Here is a 14,367-nt window from a genome sequence, read left to right on the forward strand (position 1 = left end):
TCTGTCTCTTCCACTCCCGCAGCCAAGGCTCCATTGGAGCAAAGTTGGCCTGGGCACTGAGGATGGCTCCATGGCCTCCACCTCAGGTGCTAGAATAGCTCCGGTTGCAATGGAGCAACGCTCCAGATGGGCAGAGCATTGCCCCCAACTGGGTTTGCTGGTCGGGCGCATTTGAGAGTCTGTCTCTCTGCCTTCCACTTCTCAGTTCCAAAAAATACAAAATAAAAAAAAAATAGAAGGCAATGTTCAGGGGTGGTTAGAGCACAGGCTCTGGAATAGGGATGGTTTGGTCCTCAGGGCAGGAGTCAACACTGGCTGGCAAAATGTCCACAGCCCTTGGGAAGGAAAGCCAGAAACCAGGCCTCCAGGAAGCAGGACTTTATTTGCATTCCCTAGGACAGGGCTGAGGAGGGAAGCAGGAGGGCCCTCGGTCAAGGACAGGACCAGAATCACATCCTGTGGACCCCAGCCCCCTGCCCCAGGGCCCAGCTGGAGTTGGAAGGTGGCAAATGCAGCTCTGAGTGATAGTCAGCATCTACTCCACCCCCTTCATGAACTCCAGGAATTCTGTGGAGAGAAAGGCAGGCAGGTCAGAGAGGGGGGCCATCGGGCATGGGCAGCAGGAGATCCAGTGTACCACCGCTCACCATCATAGTCGATGCGCCCATCGTTGTTCTTGTCGCCATCCTTCATGAGCTCCTCAATGTCATCTTCCGTGATGGTCTCACCTGTAGCCTGAAGCATCACCTTCAGCTCATCCAGATCAATGTAGCCATCAGCATTTCTGCAGGGAGTAGGAGCCAAGGGGAGGTCTCAGAGCCTATGACAGAGGCCAGGGTGAGGGAGAGGCAGCCCCACTCACAATCCAGGGAGGCAGAGCAGGGCCGCTGGGAGATGAGGCATCCCACTCTCCCACTGCATAGAATAGGAGACTGAGGCCTGGAGGTCATAAGACTGTTCCTTTCCCCAGCTCTCTGTCAGTGCTGGGATCAGAGGTCAAGGGTCACACACTTACTTGTCGAACATGCGAAAGAGGTCAGATAGTTCCTCCTCAGACTTCCCTTTACTGTCATCCTTCATGCACCGAACCATCATGACCAGGAACTCATCAAAATCCACTGTGCCACTGCCTGGGGGGTGGAAGGCATGGCCATTATAGAGGGATGCTTAGAACATCTGGCACCACCCTTGACCCTAGACCCTGGTGTTCTTACTGCATCACCAACTCCACGAGGCAAGGTGGTTACTATACCCATTTTACATGAGATGACCGAGGCTCAGAAAGACTAAAAGCTCCTTCAAGAACACAGGGTAATAAGTGACCAAGCCAGGATTCGGGTCCCCAGTGACCTGGGGGTGCTATGGGCATGGGGGTGAGGGGGCAGAGGGGCTTACCATCTTCGTCCACCTCATCAATCATCTCCTGCAGCTCCTCGGGTGTGGGGTTCTGGCCCAGCATCCTCATCACCTTGCCCAGTTCCTTGGTGCTGATGCAGCCATCCTCAGCGCCCAGCACAAAGATGTCAAAGGCTGCTTTGAACTCTGTGTCCGAGGGGGAAGATGGAGCAGAGCGGCTGGGGCTCAACAGCCAGGACCCCAGAAGGCCAGAACCCTGGGGCCACCTGCTAAACTGCCCACCTCAAAGGTCACAGCAAGAGAGACCCAAGTCTCTGGCCTCTAGTCTGAAGTGTTCTTGCTTTCCCAGCCCAGCCCTGCTGTCCCCCTTTATCGGTGTTGGGCACTCACCATTTTTCTGTTCTTCTGTCAGCTGCTCTACCTAGAAAGGAAAAGAGGCCTTAGGAATCAGGTTCAGGTTCTAGCTACTGCTGAGGAAACCAGCCCATTCCACAGGTAGCATGATTGAAGCCAAGAGGCGGGTCATTTCCAGGTCACAGAGCAGAGGTCCCAGTCTTCCTTTTCTGCCCCAAAGCCCTTTGGTGACCCAGCTGGCCTCACGGAGACTGGGCGAGAGACAGGTGGGCACCACCTCCAGGGCCAAGGTGACCCTGAGTAACAATAGTCAGTGACCACTCAATGCCCCATCTGCCTTCCTGCTGAAACCCAAGCTGGGTGGCCTGAGGGACAGCTGTCTCTCAGGTTGGAACAATAAAATCAGTGTGGGGGTAGGTAAAGCCACTCTGTGTAACCTGACCAGGGTGGCCACTGGGCTATTTTTAACGGGGGACAAAGTTAAACCTGGTGATTGTTCTGGGAACTCGGGCATGCAGGGGGTGGAGCAGTGTTATCTGGCCCCCTGGCTTGCTGGTGCCTCAGGAGCCAAAATTAGTCTCCAGCCCTGCCAGGCCTTGTATGGGCACAGGCAAAGGGGTTGTTCCCCCAGCTCCATGGACTCCTGCTGGATGGATAGGTAGGGGCCCTCCCATAGCCAGCTGTAGCCTTTCCCTGACAAGCAGTGGGGCCACAATTCTGGGGCTGAGAGGTTCCTTTGGGGACAGCTGTCTGTGCCAGATGTCCTTGTCTCTGGGGCATGAGGAAGTCAGCAAACTACCTCTACCCTCCTGAGATGGAATAGCATCTGAAGCTCCTCAGTGACCCCAGAAGGTTGTAGAAGCTGTGGTGACCACTCTCTAGCCATAACTCCCAGCTAAGCCACTGAGCTGAGCCTGCTAGGCCAGACAGATGGGATCTTCTGCCACTCCCACCCAAACACAGCATCTTCAGCCAGCCCAGGAACTGGGTATTGTGAGAGTGTGAGAAACAGATATCGAGGGGCAGAAATGGGTATGGGGACAAGGAGACAGTGACAGAGACTCAGAGACAGCTCAGAACAAAAAGATGAAAAGACGCTAAGAAAGGCAAAGATCCAGAGACCAAAGACACACACGCAGAGAGGTGGTAGAGAGACAGGCTACAGACACTTGGGAGACAGAGGCAGACATGATGCTGAAAGGTATGACTCCTCCTCCACTCGCTCTGACAGCTCCTCTCCAATCCCTGAATCCCTCACCCCTTCCACACCTCAGAACACCAGACCCACTGTCCCCTTGAGAGCCTGGGCTGAAACTAGGTAGGTCTTCTTCTGCGTCCCTACCACCTCCCTGAGGTGACCTTGTCCCCCCACCCTGCTCTGAGTGAGTCCCCAGTAGGCCTGCCCATCCCAGTCCCTTACCGCAGCCTTGTAGATGTCATCCATGTTTTCGGCTCAGAGGGCAGGCTGCTGGGGTTGCCAGGAAGCCCTGGGCTTAAATAGCCCTGCCCAGCTGCATTCCTGGCCCAGCCCACCCCTGCGTGTAGCATCCTCCACCCCTCCCCTGGCCCTGGTGATCTCAGGCTGTCCTGAGTCCTGTGTCCTCTGTCCAGGGCAGGAAGATGAAGGGTTGTAAGGACCAAGTCACTTTCCCTTTGTTCCCCTATGTTCCCCAGAGGACTCTCTGGACAGTTTCTTTCTTTCCTTCCTTCCTTCCTTCCTTCCTTCCTTCCTTCCTTCCTTCCTTCCTTCCTTCCTTCCTTCCTTCCTTCCTTCCTTCCTCCCTCCCTCCCTCCCTCCCTCCCTCCCTTCCTTTTCCTTCCTTCCTTCCTTCCTTCCTTCCTTCCTTCCTTCCTTTTCCTTCCTTCCTTCCTTTTCCTTCCTTCCTTCCTTTTCCTTCCTTCCTTCCTCCCTCCCTCCCTCCTTCCCTTCCTCCCTCCCTCCCTCCCTTCCTTCCTTCCCTTCCTTCCTTCCTTCCCTTCTTCCCTTCCTTCCTTCCCTTCTTCCCTCCCTCCTTCCCCTTCCTTCCTTCCTTCCTTCCTTTTTTTCAGAGACAGAGAGTCAGAGAGAGGGATAGATAGGGACAAACAGACAGAAACGGAGAGAGATGAGAAGCATCAATCATTAGTTTTTTGTTGCGACACCTTAGTTGTTCATTGATTGCTTTCTCTTATGTGTCTTGACCGAGGGCCTTCAGCAGACCAACTAACCCCTTGCTCAAGCCAGCGACCTTGGGTCCAAACTGGTAAGCTTTGCTCAAACCAGATGAGCCCTCACTCAAGCTGGTGATCTCGGGATCTCGAACCTGGGTCCTCCGCATCCCAGTCCAATGCTCTATCCACTGTGCCACTGCCTGGTAAAGCTGGAAAGTTTTCTTTTTTTTTTTATTTAGAATTTTTATTTTATTTATTTATTTATTTATTTATTTATTTATTTTACAGAGACAGAGAGTGAGTCAGAGAGAGGGATAGACAGGGACAGACAGACAGGAACGGAGAGAGATGAGAAGCATCAATCATTAGTTTTTCATTGCGTGTTGCAACACCTTAGCTGTTCATTGATTGCTTTCTCATATGTGCCTTGACCGTGGGCCTTCAGCAGACCGAGTAACCCCTTGCTGGAGCCAGCAACCTTGGGTTCAAGCTGGTGGGCTTTTCCTCAAACCAGATGAGCCCGCACTCAAGCTGGCGACCTCGGGGTCTCGAACCTGGGTCCTCTGCATCCCAGTCCGATGCTCTATCCACTGCGCCACCACCTGGTCAGGCTGGAAAGTTTTCTTGAATGAATGAAAACAGAGACTGGGACAGGCCAGGAACTGCAAAGTTTGGGGCCCAGCCAGTCCCCTACACACAGAAGCTCAACCTCCCATCCAATCAGGGAGGTGGATGATATTATTCCCATGTTTCAGATAAGGAAACAGAGGCTCCTGGAGGGGTGGTAACTTGCCAAAAGTCTGGCTGACTTGGCAGCCGCTGCCTCAACTTCTTTGCAGTGGGGGGCAGCTGTATGCAAGGATAGGCTTGTATAGAGCCTTCCTAAGAGAAGTCTCTAATGCTAAGCTCAGAGTACAGTGCTGTGGAACTGGTGGAGAAGTCACTGACTCACCTTCGGACAGAGTGGTCTGGAACCCTCAGCCAGGGCTACCAAGAGGGGCCACACCCTAGACTTCTCATTACATTCCAGCAGTACCAGCTCTGTCTGGGCTTAGGTCAGCTGCATTCAGTCATTCAACAAATACATGTACAGATCCCATCTATGCTCTACTCTCCCCTTTCTTCCCCTCCAGCTGGGTTACCACCTACTTTTTCCAGGTCTGGGTCTTCCCCTGGGTTAGGGCTCTGTCTCTGCGCTTCCCATTCCAGCACTGTGGTTCCTGGGTCCAGGGAAAGTCTGTCCGCCCCTCATTTCGAGCTCCTGTAGGACCCCATCTGGTTGTCTTGTGCCCAAGAGCGAGCACATATGCCTTCCTTTCTTCACCGCCCCCTCCCCACATACTGAATTCCCTCTATATCAGTGGTCCCCAACCTTTTTTGGGCCACAAACCGGTTTAATGTCAGAAAATATTTTCATGGACTGGCCTTTAGGGTGGGACGGATAAATGAATCACGTGACCAAGACAAGTGTCAAGAGTGAGTCTTAGATGGCTGTAACAGAGAGAATCTGGTCATTTTTAAAAAATAAAACATCGTTCAGACTTAAATATAAATAAAACGGAAATAATGTAAGTTATTTTTTTTAACTGCTGTAGTATTTTATTTTATTTTTTAAAATTAATTTATTTATTCATTTTTAGAGAGGAGAGAAAGAGGGAGAGAGAAACAGAGAGAAAGAAGGGGGGAGGAGCTGGAAGCATCAACTCCCATATGTGCCTTGACCAGGCAAGCCCAGGGTTTCGAACCGGCGACCTCAGCATTTCCAGGTCGACGCTTTATCCACTACGCCACCACAGGTCAGGTATAATGTAAGTTATTTATTCTTTCTTTGCAGACCGGTACCAAATGGTCCACGGACCAGTACCGGTCTACAGCCCGGGGGTTGGGGACCACTGCTCTATATAACCACACCAGCACCCTGCCTTGCAAGACAGGGCACTGCTTGGATTAGCCTGCTCAATTCTCCAAATAGCCCATGTGACAGAAGACATCCAGTCTTGGAGAGGTTAACAACTGGTCCAGAGCTACTGTTTGGGCTCTAAGCACGGCTCCTATCTTTTTAAGCCTACCTTGCCCTACAGAGAATGCGCCCAAGAGTCAGGTGAGGGGTGATTACTTCCTCCCTTTTCCGGAGGGGGAGACTGAGGCCAGGAGGAGCAGTGACTTGCTTTGGGTAGTCAGGGAGGTGCCATGCCTTCTTGTCCTCACTCCTGGGCACTGAAAGGTATTGTTCAATGGTACTCGCCACTGGCCTCAGCTTCCCCCTGGCAGTGAGGAGAGCGACGGGCGGCGGAGAGCCGAGCACATTAAACTAGCTAAAAGGCCCACGCGGCCTGCGCATGCGCACCCTTGTGTAGTTGCTGTCGATTATGCGCGAGGGGTGGAGCGAAAGTGCGAGGAAGCGGTTGGGCCAAGATGGCGGCGCTGCGTGCGACGAGGGCGGAGGCGGAGGCGGGGGCCCGTGGGAGCGGTGGGGCGGTGGGACGCTGACCCCGCCCCTGCTGCTGTCTGTCTGCGCCGGGTGGCCGCGGAGCCCAGAACATGGCGACCACCGCTCGTAGCTTCGGGCTGGAGCGGGAGGCCGAGCCGGCCAAGGAGGCGCGCGTCGTGGGCTCTGAGCTCGTGGACACGTACACGGTGTGCTGGGGGCGCGGGCGACCGAAGCGAGGGTGGCGGCTGGAATCCGGAGTCCGAGTCATGGGATTGGGAGGTCTGGGCTCCGCGATCGGGGAGAAATGGGTAGGGGGCCAGCGATTTCGAGGAAGGTGCCTGGGATAGGGGCGTCTGGGGAAGAACTCTGGGCCACGTAGGTCCGTGAAGAGCCCCAGGTTTGGGAAGGTGGCTAGGGTTGGGAAGGATGTAAGAATAAAGAGAGTCTGGGGAGGAGGCACCTCCAGATCCCCTAGGCCTGGAGGGGGACCAGCCTGGGAAGGTAAGACAGGGGGTCCGGGAGGAGGGGGGATTCCGGAGGGGGTGTCTGATGGATGGAATTAGGGGAACCCCGCAGACCATGGAGAGGGGGCGGGGTCTTGATCTGGGGAGCTTGGGGTCGCAGTTGAGATTTGCTCCAGAAATGAGGACGGAATTGGGGACCTGGGGTCTTGGGGGTCCGGCAGAGACAAGAATGCGGGAGAGGTGGAGCCCAGACACGGGGAAATTGAATATGCAAGACCCAGGAACCTTACGGGTCTTCATGGCTTTGGGAGCAAGTTGGGGGCAGCAAAGACCCTCCCCTCGCAATACACCAACGCACACTAGGCCATTGGAGAGACAGACGATAGAAAGTGATGGAGTGGTAGGGCCTCCAGGTCTGAATAGGGCCGAACGCCAAGCCTACGGACCTGATAGGCTGCCTGGGGTGGGGGCTTACTGAGCACCTCCCAGCCTCCTGTCCTTTGTTCCCAGAGGGTCGGGGGCTTTGGCCCTGCCTTCGCCCCACCCCCTTGGCCTTCATCCTAACCCTCCTCCTGAGGGTCATTCTTCTGGCTTTCTCCTTTCTTGAGCGGAAGGTGGGGAGGGAAGCTGCCAGGCTGAGAAGAGAGGCTGAGGGCGGATCCTGGAGCAACAGGCCGGCCCTGGAGAAATGGCTGCTCCTCCGTGGAGGCTTCAGCTGAGTTGATTATTCTCTCTTTCCCTTTTCCTGCTTGCTGCAGAGAGGGGCGGGGCAGTAGGACCTGGGGTCCTCCTCTTGTAGGGGGTTGAGGTCTCTAAGCCAATGGCTGATTGGCCATCACCCATGGGCTGCATTCAGCTTGGAGGGTCAGCCCCCAAAAGATCTTTTTATTCCACAGGGCTGAGCCCCTCCTCTGAATGGGTGTGGGAGAGGTGGGTGATCTGGGCCTATTGACCATTTTGTCTCCGGCTGTGCTGAATTGAATATTATTAATACACCTATCTTTTCACTGAACACTTGCTGCATGTCAGGTCCTGTACAAAGCGTTTTGCATGCATTACCTTATTTGATTCTTAAACATCATATTTTAAAATGGAGGAACTGAGGCTCAATGAAAACCAGGCTCCCCGTCAGTTATATAAGTGACTCATATGATGGAGTCGTAGGGCCTCTGGAAGCCACAACCAGGAAGTGGCAGCAGGTTTTGAACCCACATCTTTGTTGACTCCAGGGCCCAGTCCCCTAAACACTAAGTCATTTTGCCTTCTGTTAGGGCTTAATGGTCCATCACCACTCTTTCCCCCATCCCCCATCCCTCCCGCCCCCAATCAGCTTCTTAGTGCTTTGAATCTTGGCGCAGCAGCAGAAATCGCAGCTATTAACCAGCTGAGAGGGTTGGAAAAAAGCTTGTTTCAGGATATAGGCAAAACACCTACGAAAAAATACAGCAGAAAACCTGGCCCTGTTCTGCCTCCCTCAGAAGGGGGGGGAGGCCTCACCTGAATTATCTGGAAAATGGAGGCAAAAAAACCCTAAAGAAATGACTTGAGCCTGACCTGTGGTGGCGCAGTGGATGAAGCGTCGACCTGGAATGCTGAGGTCACCGGTTCAAATCTCTGGGCTTGCCTGGTCAAGGCACATATGGGAGTTGATGCTTCCTGCTCCTCCCCCTGTTCTCTTCTATCTCTCCCTCTCTCTCTCTCTCTCTCTCCTCTCTCTCTCTAATAAAAAAAAAAAAGAATAAATAAAATCTAAAAAAAAAAAAAAAAAAAAAAAAAAAAAGAAATGACTTGATAGAAGTCACCTTTTCCATTCCTTGCTGTTGGATAGAGCCACAGGCTTATCCTGTGTGCTTGCCAGATCCAGTGCTGGGGCCTTGGAGGAGCCTGAGAGGGGGCCCTGCTCCTTAGCAGGGGTCAGGTGCAGAGGCTGGTGGGCAAGGAAAGCCTAACTTTGGCCTGGGAGTTGAGAGGTTCTGGGTGTTCTGCAGCTATTGCTGGAGGTGGGTCAGGGCTCTCCTTGTTACCAACTTGGCAAAGGCTGACTGTTCTTCTTTTTAGGTTTACATCATCCAGGTCACTGATGGCAGCCATGAATGGACAGTTAAACACCGCTACAGTGACTTCCATGACCTGCATGAAAAGGTGATGAGAGTTGGGGGACATGGTCTTAGGACTTGGGGCCTTTCAGTTCAAATTCTCGTGCCACATAGTGGTTTTTAGGATAAAGCAGACTTCATGCCTATAGCATTCTTTAATAACCAGTTTGTTAATTTAACAGGCAAACCCTGGTGGTTCCTAGAAGTTCAACCCTAGCATGAAATAATGTGCAAGGAGCATATCTGAACTTCATTTTTAAGATCACCTGTCCTGCCTGACCTGTGGTGGTGCAGTGGATAAACCATTGACCTAGAATGCTGAAGTCACCGGTTCAAACCCTGGGCTTGCCTGGTCAAGGCACATATGGGAGTTGATGCTTCCTGCTCCTCCCCCTGTTCTATTTCCCCTCTCTCTCTCTAAAAAAATGAATAAATCTATTAAAAAAAAAAAGAAGATCACCTGTCCTAGCTTGGATGCTGGGACAATTTCCTGGGGAGGGAATAGGTTTGAACTTGTTCAACATGACTATAGCTATTCTATAGCCTGTACTTTAAAACTGGCTGTGATTTCATTTCTTTCTTTGCTTTTGGAAAGAAATACCTTTGTCTGGGCCATTGCCCTGATTGCATTTCATCTTGTTTGGAGAAAATGGTAATTTGGGGGGCCTGGAGGTCTTTTCTAAATGTCTCCAGATGGAATTCCTTATCTGGAATTGTATTGGTATTTCTACTAACTAACTGAACTTGATGAAGCCAAGCCCAGGTGCACTGGTTTGATTACTAACCCTGGTACAGCTGCCACGAGGGACTGGGGAAGTCATGAAAAGCACCTGCCCTCAGAAACTCTTAGTCTTTCTTGACATGCTTATGTTTTCTTACAGCTTGTTGCAGAGAAGAAGATTGATAAAAATCTGCTTCCACCAAAAAAGATAATTGGGAAAAACTCAAGAAGCTTGGTAGAAAAGAGGGAAAAGGATTTGGAGATTTACCTCCAGACACTCCTGGCCACCTTTCCTGGTGTGGCCCCCAGAGTGCTGGCCCACTTCTTGCATTTTCAGTTCTATGTAAGTTCCTCTCAGGTTTTTGTTTTTGCCTGCAAGCCCACAACCACCCAAGTTCAAGGCAGCAAACCAGTGCAGACCTCAGCTTTGAGGAAAGGCGGGCTGCAGTTTGATCCTGAGATTCGAAGATGGAGGAACATCACCCTGGTGGGAATGGGGTGTGGGTAGAAGCATGTTCATTGACTGATTTGCCTTCATTAGACAGACTGACTTCAGAGAGGCTTTCCTCCACCACAGAGCATTTTGGTTAGCAAAACAGCCTGTGGGTGTTTAAACCAGGTTTCCAGCCAATTGGGTAGAGATAGATTAGAAACAGCTAACACCTGGCAGAGACTAATGTTGAGTTGTTAGATCACAGCTCAGGACTCAACTAAGGGATGAGGTTGCATTGGCAGAGTTGCCATTTTTGGGGGCACTGTCAGGATGTGAGGTGTGAGTGAGCATAGGTCTTTTCCTATGAGGGGAGTGTATGTCGGAGCAGCTTGGCTCCCTTCTGAATATAAAGGAGAAGCTTTCATGGCCTCTGGTGACAGGATGAGCTGTCAGGTTTCAAGGAGGGAAGTTTGGCAGTATAAAACCAAAACATTAAAATAACTAACAATTTCACTTCTTAGAATTTATTCTAAGGAAAAAAGTTAGGAAACTGTGGAAAGGATTTTGGTGCAAAGATAGTCATTCCAGGATTGTAGCAAGATCGTGAAAGTAAAAGTACAACAGGAGGTGATTATTTAAAAAATCAAAATACAACCAGATAATTTGATATTCTGCTGAAAAAATGATGGTGTGGCTGTGGTTGTTGAAAAGGAAAATAAGTATATTACTATATGAAAAGAGCAGGCTGTTAAATGGTATATAGAGTACGGTCCCATTTTATTAAAAGAGTTTATGTGAATATATTTGTCTAAGAAAATTCTAGAAGGTTATACACCAAAATAATAGTGGTTATCTCTGGATGAAAGATTTTGGAATAATTTACATTTAATTGTTTTCATGTGATAAAGATAGGAAAGAATTCACTCCCTTTTCAGGCTTACCTTTTAGGAACAGACTTAGGGGAATGTGGTCTTAAAGACCCAAACATGCTTAAAATACAACTTTTCTTGAAGTATTTTCAGAGTAAGACAGCTTAGCCTTTATTCTGGTGCTAGATCGAGCCTGGACATTTTGTAATAACACTAGAATGGGATCACTAAGCTTGGAAGGGACATGTGGGGAAAAGGATGGCAGTACAGTGATATATAGATATGGTTTGGATTTTAATTAGCATATACCAACAGTATATGTGGTTAGCAGCAGTTTCCAGGGGCAGATATTTTTTTTATTTTATTTTATTTATTCATTTTAGAGAGGAGAGGGAGAGACACACAGAGAGAGAGAGAGAGAGAGAGAAGGGAGGGAGGAGCAGGAAGCATCAACTCCCATATGTGCCTTGACCGGTCAAGCCCAGGGTTTCGAACCGGCGACCTCAGCATTTCCAGGTCGACGCTTTATCCACTGCACCACCACAGGTCAGGCCGCAGATATTTTTTTGCATTTTCTTTTCTGATGTGAGAAAAAACAGACAAGCCACTGGTTAGTATTTTAAGATATACTGTACTTTATGAAAGCTTTGATGAGCTATTTAGGGATAAAAGTTGATAAGCAGCCCTTTGAAAGTATGATTCATCACCTAAGTCCTGGGTCTTTGAGAAAGTAGTCTTTCTGGCTGCCTTGGGTTTTCTCACTTTTGAGCATGGAAAGGCCTGCACTATTCTTTGGAAATATGTCTGCTTGAAATGGGCCTGGGGTCAACCTACGTGTGTGGTTCTGGTTTGTGTCATGCTCTACTGCTGGGAGCAGTATGGACCTATTTGATATTACTATTGTCAAACAGGCCCCTGGGCTATATAAATCCAGACAGTTAAAAAAAGTAATTGACCCTTCATTCAATTAAATCAGGGTTTCTCAACCTTGGCACTATTGACATTTAGGGCTGGAAATTTGTAGAGGTTTCTGTGCATCTCTGGCCTCTACCCACTAGATGCCAATAGCACCTCCCCTGCTCAGTTAATCCCAACCAAAAAATGTCTGCAGACTTTGCCAAATATCCCCCCAAGGGGCAAAATTGCACCTGATCTGGAACCACTAGATTAGATCTTCAAATGAGTTTGCCCAAACAGGGCCTAAGGATTTGTCTTCCTTTTCAATAGTCTGGGAGCTCTTAGAGAATGTTTCTCTTAACCTCTGTCCCTCCTGTTTCTTCTCTGAAATTCTTCCAACATGTTCCACCTCTTGTGGGGCTGACATTAGACAGGGTGGACCCAGGGAACCTTATTTGGCTGAGGTATGGATTAAAAAAAAATTTTATTTAGTGAAGAGAGAGAGAGAGGAAAGAGGGGGAGGAGCAGGAAGGATCAACTGCCAAATGTGCCTTGACCAGGCAAGCCCAGGGTTTTGAACCAGCGACCTCAGCATTCCAGGTCAACACTTTATCCACTGCGTCACCACAGGTAAGGCCTGGAATTTTCTTTTTTAATTGAGATATAATTCACATACCAAAAAAATTCACTCTTTTAAGGTGTATAAGTCCCTAGTTCTTGGTATATTCACAAAGTTGTGCCTCTGTCACCAATATCTAATTCCAAAACATTCATCATCCCGGCCCTGGCCGGTTGGCTCAGCGGTAGAGCATCGGCCTGGCGTGCGGGGCACCTGGGTTTGATTCCCGGCCAGGGTACGTAGGAGAAGCGCCCATTTGCTTCTCCACCCCTCCCCCCTCCTTCCTCTCTGTCTCTCTCTTCCCCTCCCGCAGCCAAGGCTCCATTGGAGCAAAGATGGCCCGGGCGCGCTGGGGATGGCTCCTTGGCCTCTGCCCCAGGCGCTAGAGTGGCTCTAGTCGTGGCTCTGGTCGCGGCAGAGCTACGCCCCGGAGGGGCAAAGCATCGCCCCCTGGTGGGCAGAGCATCGCCCCTGGTGGGCATGCCGGGTGGATCCCGGTCGGGCGCATGCGGGAGTCTGTCTGACTGTCTCTCCCCGTTTCCAGCTTCAGAAAAATACAAAAAAAAACCCCAAAAAACATTCATCATCCCCAAAAAGAACACTGTACCCGTTAGCAGTCATTTCCCATTCTGCTCTGCCCCTAGTAATCACTGACCTACTTTCTGTCTCTGTGGTTTTATGTAAATGTAATTGTATAATGTATGGCTTTTGTGCCTGGCTCCTTTCACTTAGCATAATGTTTTCAAGGTCTTTTCATATTGTAGCATAAATCAGTACTTCATTTCTTTTATGCGCTAAACAGTTTATTGTTTGGATATAGCACATTTTGTTATCCATTCATCAGTTGATAAACATTTGCATTATTTCTACTTTGGGGCTATTATGAATAATGCTGCTATGAACATGTAGAAGTTTTTGTGTGGACATGTTTTCCACATGTACGTGTGTACTATGTTTAAGTACATAGTAAGAGTGGAATCACTGAATCATATGGTAACTGTTTAACTTTTTGAGGAACTGCCAAATTTTTTTCCACAGCAGCTGCACCATTTTACATTCACACCAACAATGTATACATTCTTATTGCCCACATCTTAGTCAATACTTGTCACTATTTTTTTGATAGCCATCCTAGTGGGTGTGAAGAATCTTACTGTAATTTTGATTTGCACCTAATGACTAATGATGTTGAGCCTTTTTTCATATGCTTGGCCATTCACATATCTTTGGAGAAATGTATTCAAATCCTTTGCACTTCTAAAAATCAGGTTCCTTGTCTTTTTGTTGTTGAGCTGTATAGTTCTTTATATATTTTGGATCTTAGACCCTTGCCAGAAATGTGATATGCAAATATTTTTTCCACTTGTGTGGATTGTCTTTTTCCATTTTTCTTTTTCTTTTTTCTTTTTTATTTTTTTCATTCTGAAGCTGGAAACGGGGAGAGACAGACAGATTCCCGCATGCGCCCTACCGGGATCCACCCAGCACACCCACCAGGGGCTACGCTCTGCCCACCAGGGGGCGATGCTCTGCCCCTCTGGGGCGTCGCTCTGCCGCGACCAGAGCCACTCTAGCGCCTGGGGCAGAGGCCAAGGAGCCATCCCCAGCGCCCGGGCCATCTTTGCTCCAATGGAGCCTTGGCTGCGGGAGGGGAAGAGAGAGACAGAGAGGAAGGAGGGGGGGGGTGGAGAAGCAAATGGGCGCTTCTCCTACGTGCCCTGGCCGGGAATCGAACCCGGGTCCCCTGCACTCCAGGCCGACGCTCTACCGCTGAGCCAACCGGCCAGGGCCCCATTTTTCTTTTTTATTTATTAATTTTAGTGAGAGAGGGAGGGAGGAAGAGAAAGAGAGATAGGAACATTTATCTGTTCCTGTATATGCCCTGACCAGAGATTGAACTGGCAACCTCTGTGCTTCGACATGACTCTCTAACCAACCAACATATGTGGCCAGACCTGTTTTTTCATTTTTTGATA

At 49.9% G+C, this 14,367-nt stretch overlaps 2 protein-coding genes across 5 annotated transcripts in view; one reads left to right on the forward strand and one right to left on the reverse strand.

Annotated features, from left to right (window-relative positions):
* Window positions 1-363: 363 nt before the first annotated feature.
* Window positions 364-3,251, reverse strand: TNNC1 (troponin C1, slow skeletal and cardiac type). The gene is made up of 6 exons (XM_066350803.1): window positions 3,131-3,251; window positions 1,747-1,777; window positions 1,396-1,542; window positions 1,016-1,130; window positions 648-784; window positions 364-567 (listed from the first exon to the last, which is right to left on the reverse strand). Exons 1-6 carry the CDS (start codon window positions 3,152-3,154, stop codon window positions 536-538), a joined length of 486 nt encoding a protein of 161 aa, XP_066206900.1. The 5' UTR covers window positions 3,155-3,251; the 3' UTR covers window positions 364-535.
* A 3,010-nt stretch (window positions 3,252-6,261) lies between these two features.
* Window positions 6,262-14,367, forward strand: part of NISCH (nischarin) — a 36,846-nt gene continuing 28,740 nt past the window's right edge. For all 4 annotated transcript variants that reach the window (XM_066351812.1, XM_066351813.1, XM_066351814.1 and 1 more), the window contains exons 1-3: window positions 6,262-6,498; window positions 8,815-8,898; window positions 9,734-9,916. In XM_066351812.1, the coding sequence (XP_066207909.1) occupies window positions 6,403-6,498; window positions 8,815-8,898; window positions 9,734-9,916 (363 nt within the window). In that variant the 5' untranslated portion in view covers window positions 6,262-6,402. The remainder of the gene's footprint in view (window positions 6,499-8,814; window positions 8,899-9,733; window positions 9,917-14,367) is intronic.

The sequence above is a fragment of the Saccopteryx leptura genome, chromosome 10 (assembly GCF_036850995.1).
Source record: "Saccopteryx leptura isolate mSacLep1 chromosome 10, mSacLep1_pri_phased_curated, whole genome shotgun sequence".
NCBI classification, from domain to species: Eukaryota; Metazoa; Chordata; class Mammalia; order Chiroptera; family Emballonuridae; genus Saccopteryx; species Saccopteryx leptura.